Source organism: Ascidia mentula, chromosome 8 (genome assembly GCF_947561715.1).
Source record: "Ascidia mentula chromosome 8, kaAscMent1.1, whole genome shotgun sequence".
In the NCBI taxonomy this organism is placed as follows: domain Eukaryota; kingdom Metazoa; phylum Chordata; class Ascidiacea; order Phlebobranchia; family Ascidiidae; genus Ascidia; species Ascidia mentula.
In genome coordinates, this window is record NC_138573.1 from 11139878 (window position 1) to 11164233 (window position 24356).

At 40.3% G+C, this 24356-nt stretch overlaps 3 protein-coding genes across 3 annotated transcripts; 2 read left to right on the forward strand and 1 right to left on the reverse strand.

The window, feature by feature from the left end:
• Nucleotides 1-451: 451 nt before the first annotated feature.
• LOC145911939 (uncharacterized) lies at nt 452-1303 on the forward strand. The gene has a single exon (XM_082999370.1). The coding sequence runs from the start codon at nt 452-454 to the stop codon at nt 1301-1303; it is 852 nt and encodes a 283-aa protein (XP_082855496.1).
• Nucleotides 1304-1487: 184 nt separating this feature from the next.
• On the forward strand, nt 1488-5415 carry LOC145911940 (uncharacterized). The gene is made up of 3 exons (XM_082999371.1): nt 1488-1911; nt 2220-2766; nt 4344-5415. Exons 1-3 carry the CDS (start codon nt 1488-1490, stop codon nt 5413-5415), a joined length of 2043 nt encoding a protein of 680 aa, XP_082855497.1.
• A 3394-nt stretch (nt 5416-8809) lies between these two features.
• Nucleotides 8810-14780, reverse strand: LOC145912586 (high affinity cationic amino acid transporter 1-like). The gene is made up of 13 exons (XM_083000109.1): nt 14563-14780; nt 13606-13725; nt 13234-13362; nt 12351-12506; nt 12173-12277; nt 11871-12017; nt 10774-10996; nt 10371-10510; nt 10176-10310; nt 10004-10123; nt 9494-9654; nt 9331-9439; nt 8810-9220 (listed from the first exon to the last, which is right to left on the reverse strand). The coding sequence occupies exons 1-13, from the start codon at nt 14690-14692 to the stop codon at nt 9126-9128; spliced, it is 1770 nt and encodes a 589-aa protein (XP_082856235.1). The 5' UTR covers nt 14693-14780; the 3' UTR covers nt 8810-9125.
• Nucleotides 14781-24356: the final 9576 nt, after the last annotated feature.

Sequence of the window (24356 nt, forward strand, 5' to 3'; positions counted from 1 at the left end):
GACACCATCTGATAGACCGTCATTGATGGACAGCAGTAAAATGATGAATGTGAACTCGACAGACAAGCCACTTGCGGCAGGCAAGTTACAAGCTCCAGTCGAGCCTTCCAGTGCCCTCCCAGCGAAGGATTTGGTCCAGCGGTTGCCACCAGCGCAGATGCCACTGGGGCCGGCACATTTAAGACGAGTCCTCTCAACCGAGCGTTGGGACCACATAAAATACGTCCACAGGCGACTACCTCAGATTTGTTCGTATTTGCTGAAACCGTGAAGCAAGGTTTTAACTTACCCAAACTGACGTTAGAGAAATATGACGGAGATCCTCTTAATAATCACAAGTTCATGAACGATTTTGATCGACAAGGCTTATCTATCTGACGTCGATAAGTTGGGATACCTCTGTGAATTTTGCGTTGAAGACGCCCTGACTAACATTTTGGAATGCAAAAGCATGCCTCCCGAATTAGGATACAGGGAGGCATTGGATATACTCCACAGGAGACATGGGAGATTAGATCTTGTTGTTAGAGCACATATGGACAGATTGACCTGTCGGCCGCCACTTAAAGACAACGACTTCGGGGGTTTGCGTTCTTTTCGAGCACAGGCTTCTGAGAGTTATGAGCTGTTCAGTCAGTGGAACTGTCAGTACACATTTGATTTGCCACAAAACATTGAGGCCGTTGTACAACGTTTGCCACAAAACGCGATCAGACGATTTATCACAAAGTCATCCGAACTCCGTTTGCGAAATCGGCCAGTGACTTTTCAAACCTTGTTGGATCTTCTTGAGCTGTTGGCAGAGGATAATCGTTCGCCAATGATGAGGTTTGTTTCCGTCGACGAATGTAAGTCAAAAGGTCAAGCGAGCATGAAAGGAAAGCCGCCCGAGCGAGTTGCAGCTACCTACTCAACGGTTACCAACGGTGTCTCAGCGGAGACTTCTGTGGATCACGACTCCCTCCGACCCACTCAAACCTGCCCCGATTGCGAAGCCTTTCATTTTTTGTGGAAATGCGAGGTCTTCAAGAAACGGTCGCTCAAAGAACGCCACGCATTGGTACGTCGTAACAAGTTGTGTTACAATTGCTTTCGTCCCGACCATTTCGCGTCTGAGTGCACATTGAATCAGGTGTGTCGACTAGAGGATTGTGGAAAAAGGCACCACACACTACTACATTGGACACATCCTATTGGTCCATCGGTTCAACGCACAAGTTCACCGGTGAAAGGTCATGGGGCCGGCGTGTCTGGAACGTCTGCTGCCACGCTACGAGCGCTATTGGCACATCCGCGACCTTGAATTGCCTGTAATTGATTGTCCAGATATTGACTTGCTTGTTGCAGCCGATGTGTACGAGGCGCACGAACAACGCGATATTGTGCGTGGCACACGAAGCGACCCCGTTGCTATACGCACTGGGTAGAGTTGGTGCTTGTTTGGCCCAGGAAGAGAACATTCCAGCCAGAAAGCCTGTATCAACTTCATGCATTCAGACACGGAACTAAATCGCCATTTGGATCAACTATACAGTGATGAGTTTCAGGAGAAAGGCCATCAAGGCCCGGGACTGTCACTTGATGACAAACGCGCTATTTCCTGTGGATGGACATTTACTAGATTGGGTTACCTTGGAAGTCGCCCGAACCGAAGCAGCCATACAATAGAAATTTGGCAGAGCGACTTGCTACATCTAAAGCGGCGTTTGGAGAAAGATACCAAGTTTTTTGAAAAGTACAAAGAAAAAATAGAGGATTACTTAAAACAAGGGTTTGCGCGGAGAATACCCACGGACTGTTTGCCATGTACAGAGCAAACATGGTACATACCACATCATGCTGCGGGTAGCAAATTTCGAATTGTTTTCGACTGTGCTGCTTGCCACAAAAGAATCCTCTTTGAACGACAAGGTGTTACAAGGGCCAGACCTTACCAATAGTATTGTGGGAGTGCTGATACGTTTTCGCCAGGAGGTTGTTGCCTTTGCGGCCGACATCAAGTGAAGGTTGTTCCAAAGGACTGTGATTCACTATGATTTCTATGGTGGCCTGATAGCGATTTAAAACGCTCCCCTGTGGACTACCAAATGCTTGTGCATTTGTTTGGTGCACCTCTTCGCCGAGTTCTGCAAGCTTTGCGCTAAGAAAAGCAGCGTTGGATAAGAAGGACTTGTTTTCGACACCAGTTGTTGAGACTGTTTTAAAGAATTTTTATGTAGACGACTATCTTAAGTCAGTGCCAACAGTTGCCCTGGCCACTGAGCTTATTAAGGATGTAAGTGCCATTTTGCGTGAGGGAGGATTTCATCTAACGAAATTTCTCAGCAACTCATCTGTTGTGCTTGAATCTGTACACCAGGACGACCGCTCGGTGTTGAACTTGGATTTATCGAACTTGCCGTTGGAAAGAGCATTGGGTGTTCAGTGGGACATGGCCAACGACTGTTTTGGAATTCGTGTTAACATAAAGGAAAAGCCATATACTCGCCGTGGTATGTTGTCAATGATCAGTCAGGTCTATGACCCGCTGGGGTTTATTCAACCGTTGGTTCTTCCCATGAAAAGACTGATGCACAGAATCTGTGCAACCAACAACGTGGTTGGGACGACCCACTTCCTTCCCCAAAGTGTGGTCGGGCATTGGAATGTCTGGTTGGACCATGTGCATTTGTTAAAAGACGCGACAATTCCGCGTTGCTTCAAACCGCCTGGCACTGTTATCGTATTGACTGAACTTTACTGCTTTGGTGATGCCTGCGAGGCCAGGTATGGCGCCGTTTGTTATCTACGTTTTGAGGACTCAAGCGGGAATATACACTGTGGTAGGAAAATCACGAGTGACCCTTCTAAAGCCGGTCACGATACCTCGACTGGAATTAGTGGCCGCAGTAACTGCTGTCAAATTGCGGACAATGATTATTCATGAATTGGACTATGACGTAGACAATGTGTGGTTTTGGTCTGATTCCACCACGGTGTTGCACTACATGAACAATTCTTCACGCTGCTTTCAGACCTTTGTTGCGAATTGACTCGCTGTTATTCACGAACACTCGATACCGTCGCAGTGGCGACATGTGGGAAGTAAAGATAATCCCGCTGACATTGCTTCGCGCGGGATGATGTCCAGCCAATGTGAAAAGGCTAGAACGTGGTTTAGGGGCCCAGAATTCCTGTGAAAAGGTCGGAAATTTTGGCCAGATCAACCGCATGTCCCTTCCCGTGCTAAATGCATATCTCGACTTAAAAGCACACACTGTTTGTGCTGTGAATGTGACCGTTAAGCAAATGCCTTTACAGAGCCTGTTGAAACATTTCTCCTCATGGGTTACCTTACAAAAATCAGTTGCCTGGTTAGGGGAGACCGGGGATACCTCGGACACGGGGATACCTCGGACCAGGCGTTTTACGTCACAATTAGGTATTGTTAAGACACTTTTACAAAAGCTTTATGTCTCCATCAAACGTTAACAGGAACGTTGTAATTAAATCATGTCTGCTTAAAAAGTTATAATCGAAAAAGTCGATTTATCAGTGAACCAAGTTTTTCAATTTGTATGTGGAAGGTTATATATCAGTCACAGTTAATGAAAATGCAGTAAGTTTTGGTTGATTGCATATTCAAATATGTATTCTTGGATAGGCCAATGATGATTTTGTGTTACCTTTAAAAATACGGCCATAGTTTAGGAATTTCTATGTCGTCACGTGGTCGGGGATACTTCGGACATCATGGCAAAAAATCGCGAAAAGGCAACAATTTTTGAGTTTTATGAAAAATTATCGGTCATAGTAGAGAATAAACAGAGGCTGGATGAAATGATTGAATTTTGGCAGTAAGAAAAAGTCCCAAAGATAAAAAATCTTTTGTTGACTCTAAAATCTATGATATCCGTGCTGCCGTTAAACGTACACGATTTACCCAAAGCATGAATGTGTGGAAGGGTCGAAACGATAAGTGGCCACGCCCCGATTCCTGAAAGCTTGAATGATATTTTATGCGCTAATGCCCCAATGCTGATATTGCGTCAAGTATGATTTCAGTTATTTGTTAAATAAATAAAAAAACGTCTGTTAAAACTTGCTGTCCGAGACATCCCCAGTGACGTCCGATGTTACCCCGGTACCGGGGTGACTTCGGACATTTGAGACCTGTTTAAAAAATGGGCTGAATAAACATTTTTAGTGAGCTAAAACGAACGAAAAACCTTTTGTTTTTTGAGCAATGCTTTACTACTTACAACAAAATAAAATTTAAGAATGTGGTTCATAATTTAAAAAAAATATGAGCAATTTTCCCCAAACCGTCCGAGCTATCCCCGGTCTCCCCTAACCCGCTTCAGGAATTGTCTGCTGTGGAAATACGGACGAAGGGAAGCTGCAGTTTTCACTGAAACCCCGAAATTTTGTTCGGTGGGTCTAACAGTTCAAGAGTTGGATCTGGCCACGAGAAATATTCTGCAATTGGTGCAACAAGAAGCTTTTCCTGCTGATCTAGCCAATCTGGTGAACTGTAAAATTTTTGAAGAAGGAATTAAACACCATTGTGCAACGAGCTATGCGTCGTCGCTGTGCAAGCTCTACCCTTTTTGTGTCGTCAACGGAATAATTCATATTGGAGGAAGGTTACGTAAATCAGACTTCGATTTACAACAGAAACATCAGGTAATTCTGCCCCATCGCCACCATGTAACGGATTTAATCATAGATTACTATCACCGCTCCGAAGGACATAGCGGAACTCTACATGTGCTCGCGTCAGTACGCGTCGTGCGTCAGTGTACGAGCTGCAAACTGCGGCACGCCAAGACAGAGTCGCAAATCATGGGTGCCTTACCAAAACAACGGATTACCCCTGGAAACCCGCCATTCACTAACGTTGGTGTTGACAACATGGGGCCTTTTCTGGTAAAGGTGGGAAGGAGCCAAGTAAAACGTTATGGTTGTGTTTTCACGTGCATGTGCACGAGGGCTGTACATATAGAGGTCGCTCACTCGCTAGACACTTCCTCGTTCATCAACGCTTTTCGAAGGTTTTCGAGTCGAAGAGGTTCGCCTTCTGACGTGTTCAGCGACAACGGCACTAACTTTGTCGGGGCGGAACGTGAGCTTGGTAATGGTATTACCAATTGTAATCAAACTCACATACCCAATTATCTGAGCCAGAAAAGAACCAATTGGCATTTCAATCCCCCGCTTGCAAGTCACCAGGGTGGAATATGGGAGCGTGTCATTCGTTCCATACGCCGCGTTCTTCAAGCGGATGCGGGCAATACTTCGTTGTACGACGAGTCTTTGTGTACCTTTCTTGCAGAAGTTGAACGAATACTGAATAACCGACCAATCGCCGCCGTTGGGGACGATGTTCGGGACCTACGTGCATGCTCTCACTCCCAACAACTTGTTACTTGGTAAGATGGACTGTTCGCTCCCCCCAGACGAATTTGCGACGACCGACGGCTACCGGAAATCATGGCGTACAGTCCAGTGGTTGGCCGGCATGATTTGGAAGAGATGGCTACGGGACTACCTTCCAACGTTGCTGCGCCACGAATGGGTCCGACACTCCGCAAACTTTGGAGTGGGCGACCTGGTTTTGGTCTAGGACTGTGACCCATGAAGATCTACTATAGTACTATTCAAAGAGAGAAAAAAATGATTGCAGCTGCATTGGACTAAATACAGCAAGGATCTGAGGAGCCTCCAGGAGGATCTTATGTCCTATAGGATAGCAAAAAAACAGTCCCAAGCAAACTTCCAAAGCAACTTTCCTGTAACAATTTATTTTGCTATTGCGTAGAAAAGGGTTGGGGCCAGCATTAAATTGCAAATTGGATGATGTTTTTGCGATTCATTTTTTCGCAAAACCAACTTACATTATTTTCAGCCTATTTAGCTAAAATAATGTCCGACCAGGGGGCGAAATGCCCCCTGGGGGGCGCCTTAAGCAACTATCCTGCAACTAATTTTGACCTGATTGCGTAGACAAGAGGCGGGCCTAACATAAAATCACAAATTAAGGTAGGCCTATTCAATTTTGAGCTACATCCCCTTGAACATTTTGATGGTTTTTCAACTAACTTTTTCACAGCACCCAAATTTGACCCCAATGTATCAGCGGTTGCCTTGTGACGTAACTAAGTTTCTCTGTGACAGAGGACTAGGAGTACATTCCCCGCGGGCAAAACTTGTTTAATAGAAATACTGATATGCGGTCTTAAATGACCACGACGTTCGCCTCTGAAGCAGAAATTCAGTATTTTGAAGTCCATGTTTGCAACGACTCTCCCTGAATTTTCTCGGCACAAACAAAATTTGCGCCATTGTCACTGAAGATGTGCTTCAGTGCTCCGCTTCTCCCAATGAAATGACGAAGGGCAGCTATAAACGAAACAGTAGATAGACTGTGGGCAACCTCCAGATGAGCGGCACGGATTGTAAGGCAGGTGAATAGAACATGGGTTAACTTGTACACGGAACGACTGCAGTCAGTCTTTTTCAATCGGGAATTTCTACTTAATGCAGGGAGAAATGAAGCAGAGCCTTTCCGCTGCTCGTACTTGACAAGTTCCTACTATAGGCGATCTTCAACTCAGGCAAGCCAATGTTAGTTAACAGGACAACTAATGATTTCCTTCAATGCATCAAAAGTATCTTAAATCTCATACACCAGATCATGACTTTCTTTAATGTAGGCATGAGTAACGTTCAATGTTTCGATCCATGGTGCTTCGGTTGATGTACTTCAACAGTACAGGAGGCCGCAGCCTTTCCCATCGGATTTAATTCCTGAGGAAGATCGGGAGCATTTGGCGGGTGCGACAGCCAGTTGGATTCAGGCTCCAGAAGAAACATTGGGCCTTTTAACCAGCGACTCGATTTGACAAGGGCTTCGGCGGGTAGACCTCTTGAGGCATTATTGGCGGAATTCAATTTCGTAGGAATGTGATTCCAATCCTAATATCGGTCAGTCGCTCGATCTCGGCCAGGCGATTGCTGGCGACAAATACTGGAAACCGTTTGGTTGCATTTCGAATACTTAACAGAACAGCAGTGGAATAACTCCAGAAAACCGAACTTTCAATGGTCAAGTCCAGTTCCATTCTCATGGGGCTATCCATCCTCGCATCGAGCACAGCAGCCGTAAGCTCCAGTCGAGGGGTCGTCTTCGTGTTCAACAGGGCAAGTCGGGATTTTCCAATCAGGAAAGAACATTACTGTTCTGCGATTGTCTTCGGTGCGAAGATATGACACGGCTCCATACGCATACTTAGATGCACCAGCGAAATGATGCAGTTGGTACTTACAGTGGCGGTTTCAGCTTCGAGGACTTGAAGCAACGTCGAATGAGAACATTGCTAAAGTTAGACAACTCAGCAAGCCACCTCTTCCAGTTATCGGAAAATCGACTCAGGAATGTCGTTGTCCTAATTTATTTCCGATTTGTACAAGTCCTGCAGCAATAGCTCGGCCCTCAAAATCACGGGAGATACAAAACCTATAGGGTGCTGGTAAAGTGAACTGACAGCTGAAAGAATTCCTCTACGCGTGTGTGGCCTGCTTGGAAGTTCGACCTTAAACCGAAATGCGCATTCGGTTACAAACCAATGAACCCCAAGGACTCAATCGCAGTATCTACATCCTTGACAGATGCGAGGCAGTCATCCAAGTAGAAATTGCGCCTCAGAATGTTTTTAACCTGTGGATCAAAGTTTTTACCAAATGAATCTGCGGTCTGCTTTAGGCAGAAGGTGGCGCATCTCGGATAGGACGTCGCGCCAAACAGGTGCACTTTCATCCGATGAGGTGTGCATGTCATATCTCCATCGGGCCACCAAAGAAATCGGAGTGAATCGCGATCACGGGGTTCCACTCAAACCTGGTGGAATATTGCCTCGATGCCAGCAATCAAGGCAACTGACTGACAGCGAAATCGGGTTAACACGCCAACTAAACAGTTTACAAAATCGGACCTTTCATGAGTGTGTCGTTCAGCGAGACGCCTCTGCTTCGGGCAGCACAATCGAAGACCACACGAAGCTTGTCAGGCTTATGTGGATTAAACACCGGGTGATACGTCAGGTAACAGACGCGATTGTTTGTCACGACCTTGTTGTCGGAAATTTCTTCAGCGTACCCTTTGATATGTCCGTTTGCATAGTGTCTACATATCCTTTTCGCAGAACGTCGTCGTTGGACAATCGTCTTTTTAAACTGATATCGCGCTTTTCCGCCATCTAGCGGCTGATTGGCAACTTCTCGATTCCAGGTCGGGCAGTTAAACGATTTTTTTTTCGGTACGATCTAGTTCCATTTTTTGTTGCTTTTTTACCAAAATATTGACTAATCCGTGGTCTGGGATGGATCTTTCGTAAAATCACGAATAATCGGCCATTTAAACGGTTCATTTTTCCACAAATACAGCTTGAATTTTGTGCTCCATTTTCACCATAATTTTCAGCAGCACCTATCACCAAGTTACTACCTGAATAAAATAGCCCAAAACCCCACTAAAACTGCCCCCAAACACCTGGACATTCGCCATGACAACAGCACACACATGTGCGCTCATTCAACCGAAAAATTTACCCCTATGCATTACTGGTTTGCTCTGTGGCATGCTGTTTCCTTTGTGACAGAGGTCAACACGGTGGGCATTTCTCACCACCGAATCTTATTTTCATAGAAATACCAATTTGCCTCCTTCAGATAACGGACATGCGAATTGCTTTTTGCAGACGAACCAAGTGCGGGACCAAAAAGTAACCAGCCAAGAGATGTCTTTACGGCACAATTAAGAATAGCCGCTGAATTTATTTGATGTACAATGGTTCACAGTTTCTTTCCTTTATATTTATTTGCTTTGGATTGCTGACCACTCATTAGGCTCTATATTTATATTTATCAATTGCCTTAAACATGGAAATGAGATTTGGAATATACAACTGCACGAAAATATCACCCACAACCACATAAAAAACAAATACAGAAAAATTTATAATATTGGTAAGAGCCTATGATTTAGCAGGCAAACATTAACTAAAATTACTTCCACAATGGTATGTCAAACATTAAGTTGGCAAAAACAGTAAAATTGTCAAGAGCAAATCTGCATGCACAAAGTACTACTCCTCGTTTACACATTCTTCATCTTGTATCAGAGAGTCATTAACCATGTTATTGCTATGACGTATTCCATAACCGAAGTACATAATGAAACCTAACAATAGCAAATCACACATTAGCCAAGAGAAAATGATGATATGGCATTAAAGGAGCAACAGAATGACAAGAAACACGCATACAAATAAATAACTTTCTCGAACTTACCAAATACCATCCATATACCAAATCTCACCCATGTCATTGTTGGAAGTTTTAACATCAAGTAAATATTAAACATCATGCTAAACATTGGAACAAGGGGGACCAATGGTGTCTAAACAAGCTTTTTGTCAAGAATTTTATATTCAGAATAAGTTACAAAAATTACCTGAAAGGAGAGTTTAGTGGAACTTTTTGGCTGCCTTCCAATTACAAACACTGAAAGCAATAAAAACATTGCCAATATCACCAGCAGGAAAATTCCCCACCATTTTTCGAGGTTTCCATCACCCCAGACAAGAAGTATTGCCAACAAGATCATAACGACCACTAAAATGTGTTTTTAGCATAATAATATGTCATAAGGTAACAAGACCCATAAGAAAACTCAAGCATTAAAGTAACGAGTGTTTTAGTACAAAAAACAGGGCATATTTTCATCTTACACTTATATTCTTTAACAAGTTAGTTCATTGGAACATTACTCCTTCCAAAATTTCATTTGACAAAAAATAATGGAAAATAATGTATATGTTTTAGGACTAAACCACATTCCACTGATTCTTTTAGCCCCGTGACATTAAACATTAGACAATTAGTGTTTGTATAGGGATCGTTGACAGAGAGGTAGAAGCTGTGTGCCTGGTGTATCGGGTATTAGTCTACAATTGTATGGCACCTGACAAAGAGGAAACAATGTTAACAAGCATGTTTGTTGATTGTGTTGGTATTTCCATCTTTGGACTAAAAATATTCTTCCAGGAATAGTTTTGAAATGAAGCAAACTCCTTTGATTCCTCTGAAGAACATTTGTTAAGTTTTCCATATTAGGTTGAAATGGACATTTTTACCCAGTGATAATTTTTCTTTATCTGGACGAAATCTCAGTAATAACACAGAGCATGCCACTAACGTGTAAGCCATTAATGTGCCAATAGACATCATGTTTACTAAGTCATCAAGGTCAAACAACAATGCCATTAAAGCTGCAATAATAATGTTGTTGAAGAAGCATTTCACAACTCAAACATAAGTATACACCACACCTGAAAAAACTCCTGATAAAATAGTAGCAATTACAGGAACATGTGAGTTTGGGGATACCTTGGAGAACTGTGTAAATATGAGTCCATCACGGGCCATTGCAAATACTATTCTTGGCATCCCAACAGCTGCACCTAAGACGCTAATAGTTTGAAGAAAAATACAGTGTCATAGCCATTTCGCTGAAAAGTATTGTGTAAAGTTCAATTATTACCATTAATCAATGATGTCATTGCAGCATTCACCAAGGCATTGCAGCATGCAATTGTCTGAAAACCACGTTATGGTTTAAATCATAATTTTTTTTTGGCAATGTAATCAACAAAATCAAAGTATCACATGAAATGATAAAATCACAAACATAAAACGTGTTGAAAAAGCAGCAATACATTTTTTAATTTATACCTGGCAATTAAAGCGCAAATGGAACCAACTGCTATCGGTTTGGATGCCCAACCTAAATTTACATAAATAAAAGCATTCGGCAGAGGAGCATTTTCATTCAACAAATAGTATGGTTGCATTAATGTTAATGCAGAGGAAACAGAAACATAAGCCAGTAAGCAAATGACCAGTGTAATAACTATGGACCTCGGTATATTTTTTGATGGATTTTTGGCTTCTTCGCCTGCAAAACATTGAGAGACTTAAATAATACCTTTATTGGTGAAAATATATAAGAAATACAATGATCCAATCCTTTATAACAAGTTTTATTTTACTTTGTACAGGTAGCCAGGCAAAACAAAATCTTTAGGCTAAAAAAAAAAATCTTTAGGCCTTGCAGCATCATTACTGATGCTGCAAGGCATGCTGCTTGTAGTTAAGTATCCTAATAACCAGGAGATACACAATTTCAGGCATGGTTAGCCAGTGTGAGTATCTGTGTAGGATTTCGGAAAAGTCAGCAATCATTTAATGCACTGGATTTCAACCTTGCAGTTGCTAAGGTCTTGATGGGGTCACAAAGTAGTGACGAAATCGTCAAACAAAAACTTTGTTATGGAAAGAAAAGGTTTGATCGGTTTTGCTGCAACCAGGTGACAGTAGCAGGACAAGTAGCGGACCCAGACAGTTGCATTGTTGAACAGAAAATGTATCCATTGATATAATAAAGTGAGTATTGCCATAGAAAAACAATGCAAATGAATAAGCCAATCTGACACTTACAGTCCTACATGCATTTTTTCATTAAAAACCATCTAGTTAGTTTTGTGCAACGATAAGATAGACCTTGTTAAACACGGAACTATTTAGAAGTTACCCTGGCCTTAATATGTGTCTATATGTTTTCAGAGGTATATAGTAGTGTTAACCATTATGTATGAAAAAAGTGATCGATAGGAATTAGGAAGTCACAGGTTGTACAAAAATTAAAAACACTGATTTGATGGTTTTCCATCAAAGTTACAACATGACTTTAAAGCTGTGTTAAAATAGTGATATTTTTCACATTATCAAAACAATCTCAGGCTTGAAACATTAAAATTGTGTCCACTTACCAACACAAGCTATTGTATCAAAGCCAACAAATGCATAAAAACAAGAAGCTGCACCTTCCATCATCTTTGAAACACCATATGGCATAAAACCACCATTTCCATGTCCATTCACCTCATTAGGTTTCAAATGCCAATTGTTAATATCAGCTGTAACAAATAAGACACTATAAGAAAACAGATAAGCAAACATTTTTTAAACAAAACAAACACAATCATAAAAAAATGTAAAGGTCCATCGCAAAAAAAACATCATCCACATGAATTTAATACCAAACTAATCTGTATGTAGCTACCAAATTTACCATTAATAAATCCTGTAATACTGCAAAAGCAAAGAACAACTACATTGATAGCAGTCAAAACAGTGATAAGAATGCTTGACACTTTCATTCCAATGGACAGCAACACTGTAAAAATAAAATGATTAAGAAAATTGCACTGATAATTTCAAACAATATTAGCAAATAAACAAAATAATACCTGTAATAACTAAAATGAGACCAACAGCAAGAAAGTCAGGGTAGGTAGCAAATCCCGCTATATTCATGGGCATTGCTGCCCTTGAAGCATTTGCAATGATGCCACCAGTCAGTGCATCAACATTTGCACTCCAAGCCCGTGCAACACTTGATACACCTGAAACAGTACAACAACAAAATATTAAAATGGTTATAACTTACTTTAATCAATAATTAAAAAAATTACTACTTTATTTGCTACATGAATTTCACAAAAGATCTTGACAAGTACACAAAGATATGTTTTGAAAGTCCAAGTGTTGGGTGGTAAACCAAAAAAGATAAATGTTCATTGGAAAATACTGTATTCTGGCCACTTTAAGTTAAGCAACAAAAGCTATACAATTTTAGCATGCAACCAACTGCAGGCATAAAAAATTAACATGGTATTAATGGTAGTTGGTCTTGTTTACTTTCATCAACTAAAAAAGAACGCATGAGTAAAGAATACAATTTTCCTTTATGATTCTGTATTATGATTTTAAAGAAATCTGAAAATTAGATAAATTGCATGACCTTTAATTTGGTGGTGATAAATCCGACAAGGGGGTGTCGAAAAAAACATATTGGCAAAAGACAGAAAAGGCTTGCATTTAACATTGTTAGAAGTTAAATTAAAGTTAAAAAACAACTTAAAAAAAGGACACTATAGCTAACACGGCTTTAAAACAGAACATCCCACAAGAACATTTCATAGAAATGAGGACAATAATATAAGGCATTGATCAAAACAAAGACAGCATGACATTCATGCCAAAACACAATGTACTATATACCACATGTTTAATGAAAAATTGAATTGTAATCCTGTTATACTAAACAAAATAATACTTAACCAGCATTACCTATGATATACTCCAGTATAAGATTCCAACCAATAACAAATCCACAAAACTGACCCACAGTAACATAGCTGTAGATGTATGCAGATCCTGCTTTGGGAACCCTGGCTCCAAATTCAGCATAACATAAACCTAAACGATAAACAAACCACACCATGGTATACACCAATATTTTTTTAAGGTTTTGATGTCATGCCATATGGTTATTATACACTTAGCACCATAGGTGAAGAGTTTTGTACAATGTCAGTGGTGCAGTCAGAGAAAAAGCTAATTGCAGAAGGTCATTTGTACCATAACGTACAGGTTTTTAGTGCCTTTATAAGTTGCAGCTTAAAAACTAGACAGCATTACCATGTTTAATTTTGGTCCTACCTGCCAACAGAGATGCAAATGCAGCAACAGAAAATGATAGTATGATTGATGGTCCAGCATCATTTTTTGCCACAGATCCAGCAAGAACATAAACTCCTGCTCCCAAAGTACTTCCAACTCCTTTAAAGTAACATTTTTTAACCAGTTGAAAGGTAAAACACCAAATCAACACAGCAGACACTATCCTTTGAAAAATTATTCATTACAAAAAGTTGTGGTAAAGGTTAATATCACAACTGGCCATAAATATTGGGTTTAGGAGGCCTTTTAGGAGGATTTTAAGCAATAGAAAAAATGTAAGGGGAAGGGGGAATCAACTTTTCACTGTCAGACTGTATCATAGGCTACATTGAATAGGCATCTACAGCCGTCGCATTCGTCACCATAGAAATGTGAGTGTTGTAACAATGGAAAACTTATAAGAAAGCTGACATTGCAAAAAACAGCAAGGCGCCATCACATTGCCTCCAGGGCCTATCCCCATGGTATCCTTGTTTGAGTGAAAGTTCCTCATATTTTGATTACTCTTTTATTTGCATAAATTATTAAATTAGGAATAAAAACTGCAACCAACAAGGCCTTATTCATAGATTTTGTGTTGTATCTTAATTGTATGGGCTTGTTTTGAAAACAATGTCAAGTAGTGAATTGTTGGTCAGTTTTCTTGACCAGTAAATACCCCATTTAACTGCTAAGCTCACATAGCTCAGTTGGTAGAAAGTAGTGTCTGGTTAATCCAGGTAGGTTTTAACCTTACCAGGAGCATCTTTGCTCCGATTTGTTGGTTTAAGTAACCAAGCCAGTTTGGCTGTGAAGCCAGTAAACCTATTCTGAGTTTTTACAGAAATTTCTACCATGCAAACCAAATCATGTGCATTTGGCACAAAAAAAGAACTATGCAGATAAACAATAAACAAAAGAAATGGAATACATATATTTTTGCAGTAGCCCACTTACCTATAGAAACTAAATTCCATAATGATAGGTTCCGTGCAAGGTCTGAACTTTCAATATTGTCCATAGACATTTGTTTCTTACTTGCAAGTTGATTTGCCAAGCGTTTTACATCACAATTTTTGCAGCACATTTTGACACATATAACCTACATACGTTTTGAAAGTTCTTTCAAAAAGTGATTTAAAATTAAGCTACATTTATAGGTTTGTTATTTTTCAGTGGAAACCAACTAAATGTACTTGAGCAGGGCTGCCAGATGGTCAAAACACTTGACGGCCAATTTTTTTTTCTCTCACGGCCAAAATTCGGCCAAATCACGTTTTTGATTTTTTTTTCTCTTACGGCCAAAATTCGGCCAAATCACGTTAAAAGTTTGATGATTTCTATAGAAACGACTATATAGCCGGAAATAAATTCGTAAATTGTATGTTTAAAACACTGTTATCTATATGCTTATCAGTGGTTTCAAACCCGGTTATGTTGCTAAAGCATTACGATTGCAGCATAATTCTTTACAAACTCAGTCAAGATTAGTTTATGACGTAACAATTTTTCGGAGACATATTTATGACAACACAATCGTCCACAAATCTATTGATAACCTGAAACCAGCAATGCCTTTTGTGGATTTATATAGTACCAGGTGACATTCGGCCAAATTCGGCCAAATTCGGCCAAATTCGGCCAAATTCGGCCAAATATCTGCCTTACGGCCAAACGATTTTTTCGCGGCCAGGCCGATTTTCAAACGGCCAAATTTCTGGAATTTGGCCGTGAAGACGGCCAAATGGCAACCCTGTACTTGAGCTTTCATTCATTGTTCCGACTTAGCCAGTTAACAAAAGTTTGAACGCGGGTTACTCGGCCACCTTACGAGGTAGCGGCATCATTTTTTCACACGATACAGATCATAGGCTGACCTTCCAACGATACCAAAATTATTAAAAAAAAATATATTCATATTCGGTTATTAATATCATATGCGTATTATGACATAAGTCGCGAAAACAAAATTCGCTTCGCTAAATTTTAAAGCATAACATTTTACGCGCTAAACCCTTTCAAACGATGTAAAAACATTTTCGCTTGGGCTTGTGCAGAAAAATGAATTTATATTTTTGAAACAAGAAAAAATATCGATTTTTCCTTAATAACTTTTTTTATCGTTATGGCCCAAGTTTCAATTTACAACCATACGAAAGCTCAAAAATCAAGCTTTCCAAAAATATTAAAGATGTCTAAAAACACATTGAGCTGCCGCTGTACGAGCTGAATACACTTCAACCCTACACCCCCATTGCAAACACGGTTTAGGGGTGCTCTAGTGCATACTTTCGCCGATAAATGTTGCTACAAAGCGAGTCGCAAGCTTTTCTTTTGCACAAACAACCTTATACCATCCCACTATCGAATGAAATCAAAGTTGAATCAATTCAGTCGGAGATGCTATGCTAAATCCAACGATTACTTACTCCAACCCGACCGCCGCCCGCCGCTCTTTTAAGCCGTCAAGCCATATGTATGCGCGTCACGTACTTTCGCCGATAAATGTTGCTACAAACCGAGTCCCGAGCTTTACTTTTGCACAAACAACCTTATACCATCTCATTATCGAATGAAATCAAAGTTGAATCAATTCAGTCGGAGATGCTATGCTAAATCCAACGATTACTTACTCCAACCCGACCGATTACTATGAAAACTAACATTATTACATGTATTTTATCATTTAACAAATCCCAACTGGTTTTAGCTTGATTTGCGTCTTTTGAATTATAAAGTAAAGTCATGTGAAACAAAATTTCCTCAATTTCCTTTATACCCTCTGCGGCTACTAATAAACCAACGATAAACATCGATTCGGCGCGTCGCTTTTTGACTAACCCGCATAATTGCTTCAAATTTTTCATTATATGACTATTACATAAATGTAGGAACGGCTTCTGATTTAACTGCCTGTCACTTGCTTTGCCCGATACGACCGCGTAACACCGTTCTATATAAGCGTGGAAGTCCTCAACCATATACTCGACTAAAATTGAACGAATAAGCGCCATTGAACTATCGCACATTTTGAGTTTAACGTTCGTTTTACCGACGTATTTATTTTCGTTGCTTTTATAGAGTTTCAAAAATTGCGAAATAGATGCGATATTATGGCGGTTTGTCACATACGTTGCGACAGCCAACGGCGCTTCCCCTTTGTTCGGGTTTCTTACAACTATTTCGTAAACGTAAAAATGCGCATCGTTACCTCGGTTTTTAATCACGCTGCCGGTTGCGTCTATGTACATTATGTCACGTTTAGTGCGTTCGTGGAAAATCTGTAACGTCTCTTGCGACCACAGCATGATACTGGGAGTCGAAGTTACATGCTGCAACGTTCCGCCCAACTTTCCTTTCACCGCAACGCCGTCGACCTTTTGTTCTTTCTGCATATTCGCAAGCGCTTCTAATTCCTGTTTGGACGGGACGCCTATCCTAATCGCCGCGTTTCGAGCCTTTTTTAACACCTCCTTGGATGGCGCGTCATCCCTATTTCCTGATTCTAAGACGTCGGGTTCAACTTCTTCGAGCATTTCAACATGTGTCCAGCGGGGGCATCGATTCGTTACACGTTGTTTAACTTTTTCCAATCTTAATCCTTTTAAATGGGTGGATTTTGTTGTTCCGGTTGGATGAACAGGAATTGATGAATAGTTTACTGTAAAATTTTTTTTATCCAAACAAACCAAGTCAATGGACACAGGGACAAGTCCCGAATGTGCACCGAAATTTGCTGTGAAAAAAGCGACCCGTGTTTTGCTTGACATACCATCTTTGCTCCTTTGCCGCGAAAGAACAGTACGGATTACTGTCCTTCAATGCGCGTCGAATGATTTCCGGCCATTCCTTTCCTGTACAATATCTACCTTTAATACCTTCACTAATATAATTAAACTCGTCTGTAGTTAAAGTAAAACTTGCTTGGAGACCAATGCGCGTCGCGTTTAAACTCGATAAACTCATCAACATCGCACTCGCCGCATTCTTCGCGCACATCAGTCAAACCTGTTACCTGTTCGTTTATACCTTCCGATTTGTTCAAACATTCCACAACATCAACCAAATCCTCATCACACACATCAGCAACATCCACGTTATTTTGACCCCCATCACTCTCGTCGCCCCTAATAGCGCACCGGATTACTTCTTTACCCTCTTCAAAAATCTCGCATTCGTTCGCGCAGTGTTTTACAATTTCATCCCGGTTGCGCTCCCAAGTTGATTTAAGTGACCGGATCTTGTTTCGAATATAAAGTTTATTGTGTTTTCCTTGATATATTGAACAGTAAAGCGTGTGCCAGTTATCGTTATTATTTGGGTCAAAAGTGTGAAATTGTTTTAAAGCGTCAATTATCTTTGCGATCATTAAACCAAGATTGTCATCGGCACTAGAGTCGACTACATTAAATTCGACATTGGATGGACTAGCAGCGCATAAAGGTTCTTCGGCGTTATCATTTTCAACAACATTACAACTACATGATGATTCGCGAAGAGACGTTGTTATCTCAATTCTATTGCGTTCCCAAAATCTTTAAAGTTTACGAACTTTGTTACGACGTTCTGCGTTTGACATTCTTCTTTTAGAAAAAAAAAACTGACCAAAGCATGCCACGACGAGAGGGTGTGAGGGTCAAATGTTGAGAACGTAGTTATTGCTCTTACAATATATATATTGTTAACTTACCTTGTTTCTTCTTTTCCTTACAAGACGTTGGCGAGACGGTCTCGTGGGGAATTTCCCGTCGAGCGCATTTCATCGGTGGTGACGCGATGTTCTTGTTGTCGGGAATTTCCCTTCGAGCGCACTTCATCTGCGGTGACGCGGTCTTCTTGGCGTTAGGACTCGTCTTCTTCTTCCTCTTCATACACTTCTTCAGTGGGGTGTTGGTCATCTCGGTGTCCTCTGGTGTTGGGTTAGTCATCTCGATGTCCTCTGGTGTTGGGTTGGGCTGGAACTCTAACCGTACATATGACGGTTTGTCAACCTAGCAAATACAAATGTAGTTTGTTTAACTGCAAGTTATGCTACGATACAGTGGGTTATGATATATTATATAATAATTTACCTGCTGCGTCCTTTCCTGAACAATATCGAGAAATGTTGGCCTTGATTCCACTGGTTCCATCTGCTCAATGGACTCCCAGTGTAACATAATGTCGTTATTGTTATAGTTTTGTTGTAAACACATGTGTACTCACCAACAGTGGACCCGGCGTTATCGCTGTTCCCGCATTTAATTCGGGGAAATCCTGGATAGAAGCCTTGACCGCCACCTCCCGTGATTGGACAGTCCTTTCCACGTGTGTCAGCAGAAGTTGTAGCCCTTCATCTGAAAGATGGATCCCATCGTTACTAAGTAACTGCGATGGGATGCCACCCTCGATAAACCGAAGTTCCACTTCTTCTGCTGACTTCCTCAACTCTTTGTTAAGGGATGTAACCAAACGTGGCTTCTTGGTCGAAGGCAATATTCCAGTGTGAAAAATCCTGTATTGCATGCCAGATGGCACCACCAGGCATGCTTAAAGCTGCAAAATCAAAAGAAAAAGAATTAGATGGTTTTACTTCACAAGGCAAAACGCATTGCTGTCGGAAAATATACAGCAACCGTTTCCGGCTGCTTTTGACGGGAACCCGCCACATTGTCTGCTTCCCAGATATCCCAAGGCCATACTTCTCCACTCTTGTAGACTGCAAAAAAAGTAAACGAAGTTTAATTTATATACATTAACAATAAACAATGCTCGAAAAAGAGTTCTTACCTTTGGCTTGGTAGAAACATTCAACCAGTTTCGAATAGTCGACTTCTCCATAGCTTATTTCGTAACAATGTATATCGTAGCTTCGCCGTTTGCAATTGGTTTCTCAATGAGAATGAAAGACTTTCTGTTTGTGTTTGCTTATATTGAGGAATCCATAATCAATCAATTTATGCTTATCAGATATCCCCCGCCTAATGGGGTCCAACGCAAAAATAATGTTGCGAAAACAACTGATAATAACATTCCTTTGTAGTAATGAACTATAAAAACGAATGTTGCAAACACAATTTTATATAATATGAACATCTAATAATGTTAGTTTTCATAGTAATCGGTCGGGTTGGAGTAAGTAATCGTTGGATTTAGCATAGCATCTCCGACTGAATTGATTCAACTTTGATTTCATTCGATAGTGGGATGGTATAAGGTTGTTTGTACAAAAGAAAAGCTCGGGACTCGGTTTGTAGCAACATTTATCGGCGAAAGTACGTGACGCCCATACATATGGCTTGGCGGCTTAAAAGAGCGGCGGGCGACGGTCGGGTTGGAGTAAGTAATCGTTGGATTTAGCATAGCATCTCCGACTGAATTGATTTAACTTTGATTTCATTCGATAGTGGGGTGGTATAAGGTTGTTTGTGCAAAAGAAAAGCTCGGGACTCGCTTTGTAGCAATATTTATCGGCGAAAGTATGCACCAGAGCACCCCTAAACCGTGTTTACAATGGGGTGTGTAGGGTTGAAGTGTATTCGGCTCGTACAGCGGCAACTCAATGTGTTTTTAGACATCTTTAACATTTTTGGAAAGCTTGATTTTTGAGCTTTCGTATGGTTGTAAATTGAAACTTGGGCCATAACGATAAAAAAAGTTATTAAGGAAAAATCGATATTTTTTCATGTTTCAAAAATATAAATTCATTTTTCTGCACAAGCCCAAGCGAATGTTTCAAAAGTTTTGATATCGTTTGAAAGGGTTTAGCGCGTAGAATGTTATGTTTTAAAATTTAGCGAAGCGAATCTCGTTTTCGCGACTTATGTCATAATACGCATATGATATTAATAACCGAATATGAATATGTTTAATAATTTTGATATCGTTGGAAAGGTCAGCCTATGATCTGTATCGTGTGAAAAAATGATGCCGCTACCTCGTAAGGTGGCCGAGTAACCCGCGTTCAAACTTTTGTTAACTGGCGTTTTTTTTTGTCAACTAACATCCCTCTGGTGAATGACTGTATTAAAAGCACTTTTGATAAAATACTGCTGCTACATGCTAACATCTTGTACATATTTACTCTTACATATATTGACTACTAAAATTTCATGTTATTATGATAATTGTTTTTTGATATAACAGATGTTCACTAATCACACATGAATCATTGAAAATTTGCTATAAATATCATAAAAAATAAGGAACAATTTTTTTTTTACATAAACTTGAAACATTCTTCGCCAGTAGTGAGCATTAAAACAATCCTAAAACACTTAGTGCACTATTTACTGTTTGTTTAAAAAGACACTTCAAACTGCAAATGAGCACCGATGCACATGATGCAATTTCAACCCATTACGTCATGTGATTCTCGTTCATTCTTGCTACATCTTCAACGGAGACAATCCGTGCAATATGCAAAATATTCTTTGAAATCCGAAACGGCGAAGTCATTATTCAAAACCCCTCTAATAACAAATCAAGTCATTTGTGTTTTGCACTATCAAGTTTAACGACCTCATTTTCTTGTTTCGTTCGCTAATTGATTTATTGTGTCCTTGTGACTGATCGTTACATCTTTTTGCAAATTGTTTTTTGGTTGGAAATTGCTTCTTGATTTTCCGTATTTCGCAAAAAGCGTGTGCCGTTATTTTATTTGTCGTTTTGATTTTAATTAAAAACGTTATTACGGCTTGATGTTGCTTGGCAGTTTATGTAGTTATATGCACCAATTGCACCAATAATAGGATTACACGGAAGAACAATAAACACCAGAAATAAAATGCAATGGGCGCCGGTTAACCCATAAGACAAAACGGTTGTCTAACAAATCGTGTTTTGCTATCACTGTAGCCTGCTGTTGTCTGGTGTCCAATATTGCTATTATACATCGCAATGAGTCGAGAAAATTTCTGGATCCGCTCTCGCCTAATCGTCGTTGCATCCTATGTGTAGATTCTCGGTAGTAGCGCTGCTGTGAACTGCTATCATGACCACGTTATTGCAAGTGCGTAACAATGCGCCATGTGCGTTATGGCCTTTGTTTTAAAATCTGTATGCCAAGCTTGCAATTTGTTTGTGACTGTGGAGTGGAGAGCCAGCTTAGTTGGCGCATTTTTTTTTTAGAACTACTGTTTATGATATAGAAATTATGTTGCAGGGAGAAACATATTTTGTCGCTTCTGCATTTTCTGTCCCTTAATCTGTAGCATCAATCGTTTCACAGTTGTCGTGATGTTCTGGACCTTTCGTAAAACGTTCTTCAGCATGGTTGTCGCGGGTGGTAAGCTGAAGTGGTCTGTCGGACCTTGGAAGCAAGTCCTTATCTGTAAAATCGTCCGGATTCAAGGGGCATATTCCACAGCATCAAAATCCTGATAAAATATTAGTCCGTGTAAACGCAATATCAAAGGCCATTTTGGCGATGGCAGGTACGTTGTAGATATTAAAACTAGTGGAAGGATGTTCAAGCATCCAATTTACAAGTGCGTTTCTATAAAAGCGTTTGAAAGGATCAAACACTGTTAGATCCACATTGGCTGAGACGTGTGCGGATAAAATGTGACAGGGCCCACTCCATTTTCTTTTGCCAGTTCTGCGACTACAAGGATATATCCCAACCCAAGTCAAGGAAAAAATGAACTACAGCCCCGCTGATAACAAAAAAAACGTCCACAAAGTTTTCACACAACCTGCACTACAGAATAAGCAAAACTACCTTTTATTCTGGAAGTGTATTCTGTCTAAGATATAGGAAAAGCTCTGACAACTCTAAAAATTACTAAATGGCAATGATGGGGCAGTGTCTTTAACTTGTTGTAGTAACAGTTGGCACTATATTTTGTAGGGTAAGCAGGACTAACATTTGATGTTGTTGAACAAGTTTAGTGACGTTGCTATAGTTTGTATGACGAAATATTGAAGGTGCGTCAACTATACACACTGTCTCCACAGGTTTTGTGTTGTGCAAATCACATTATAAAAATACCTCGAGACTTGGGTCTCAGACCGAACTTACGTCCAAGAACAGACCATCGGTGACAAGTCCTACAGCCATCGTTGTGTCAGACTGAGACTTTCTCGATAGTGTTGATGTTGGGTCTTCGGCGAAGGAAGCCTCTCAATGCAACATCCATTCGCGTCCCTTCACCTTAATTATCGTTTTTTGATTACCCACCATTAAATCACCAAAACATTGTTCTGACAGCCAGAAATCAAAAAGTTGATTTCTGAAAGAAAACAAAATTATTATTTTAAACTGTTTAGGCGACAGTTTTTGTTGGATTTAATTCTTTAGGCGCGTAGAGCGTTACTTAATATAAGCCGCTTGTTTTTCTGTGACAACGACGTAGATAACAAGATCTTCGTCTCAAAAAACAACTTAGCCTAAACTTATGGTCTCCAGTGTTGCTATTTGGGACTGCCTAAACACTAAAGATTCGGATTCGGTCGACTCCAAATACCTTCAGTCACTATTCTATCGAATCTAGATACTGTGATTGGCGTCATAAATTATTAAATTGGTCGAAAGACTTTGTGTAATAATCCTAACGATAAAATGCACGATTCCAAGCACCGTTGTTTAGATTTGATTCAAGCTCATTGCACATGGGATTCGTGTCAATATTCGGATTCGGCCAAATATTAAAATATCCGTGCTATTGGGTCGAATCCGCATACATTCGAATTTAGGTTTATATTTTCCGTTTGCGTCTGTTACGAGAGTCTCTTGCAGCTGCATTCAATGTTCTTTTTCTACTATTCATTTCATTGTGTATTTCTAAGTGTGGCGTTCATGTGCGACGTTCGTTGAAAGTTACATAAAGTAAGTTGCAATACCCGCCCTCATTAAGGCAGCACTTTAAGGTGCAGCTATAACAGCGAAACCCGGTTTATAAAAACAATAACATGTAAATATAGCAGTAACAGAGAGTCCTTGCGTGCTCGCCAAATGTAAAGAAATTTAGGTAACTGTCTGATCTGCCCTGCCCCGACGCAAAGAGACCAATATTAACACTTTATACACTCTTTCACAACTGTCTAAATATCGAAGGTCTAAATTTATCGGGAAGCAGAATAACCATCTGTTTAGGGCATCAAGGGAAGGGGGACAACATATTTATGATTCATACGCTTTTGGGTAGGGGTAGCAAATTGGTGGGGATTATTTCGACCTTCCAACGCACGTGAAACATAATAAGCGTCACTATACGTTTTCAATAAACTTGCAAAACTTATACAGCAACAGCCAAGTGCACTATAACTTTATAAATGTTTCTTATTTATTTACAGTAGCTGTTTGGCTAGACAAGAAACGGCTGACAACCATGCACTATTTTAGTTGTTTTGCAACTTTGCGACGACTCACAAGTTAAACGATAATCGCGTTGATTTTTTTCGCTGTTATGATATTAGCGCTATAGTGACCTCACACGGCAGAAATTTTGTCCGTTTTGCGACTCTGAAAACACGAGCAATTTAACGTCGTTTTATTAATTGCCCCTTGCGCTATGAAAGCAAAAGCAAATGATCGCCTACTTTGATATATCCTTGCATGTGTATTATAACTTTTATGAGTTGTGTATTGCATTAAAATAACATTAAGCCTAATAGTTGTAACTGCAGGAAGTTCGAGTTTTCTTTATTCTTTCTATATATACGTTCTGATCCTTCGACATTGATGCTTAAGTCCGAGTGTTCACAGTACAGGCATCTTAATATGTGCGATTAGACAACACCGCTTTGGTTTTAAACGTACGATCACGATC

What these genes read in the sequence shown, in the direction of transcription:
- LOC145911939 (XM_082999370.1), top strand. Translation starts at nt 452, where the DNA reads ATGCCTCCCGAATTAGGATACAGGGAGGCATTGGATATACTCCACAGG.
- LOC145911940 (XM_082999371.1), top strand. Translation starts at nt 1,488, where the DNA reads ATGCATTCAGACACGGAACTAAATCGCCATTTGGATCAACTATACAGT. An exon ending in AATCCTCTTTGAACGACAAG is followed by an intron (nt 1,912 to 2,219) that starts GTGTTACAAGGG and finishes ATTTTTATGTAG; the next exon opens with ACGACTATCTTAAGTCAGTG. An exon ending in GGTGATGCCTGCGAGGCCAG is followed by an intron (nt 2,767 to 4,343) that starts GTATGGCGCCGT and finishes AACCCGCTTCAG; the next exon opens with GAATTGTCTGCTGTGGAAAT.
- LOC145912586 (XM_083000109.1), bottom strand. Translation starts at nt 14,692, where the DNA reads ATGTGCTGCAAAAATTGTGATGTAAAACGCTTGGCAAATCAACTTGCA. An exon ending in TAAAGAAAAATTATCACTGG is followed by an intron (nt 10,124 to 10,175) that starts GTAAAAATGTCC and finishes AATGTTCTTCAG; the next exon opens with AGGAATCAAAGGAGTTTGCT. An exon ending in CCACTAAACTCTCCTTTCAG is followed by an intron (nt 9,440 to 9,493) that starts GTAATTTTTGTA and finishes AAGCTTGTTTAG; the next exon opens with ACACCATTGGTCCCCCTTGT.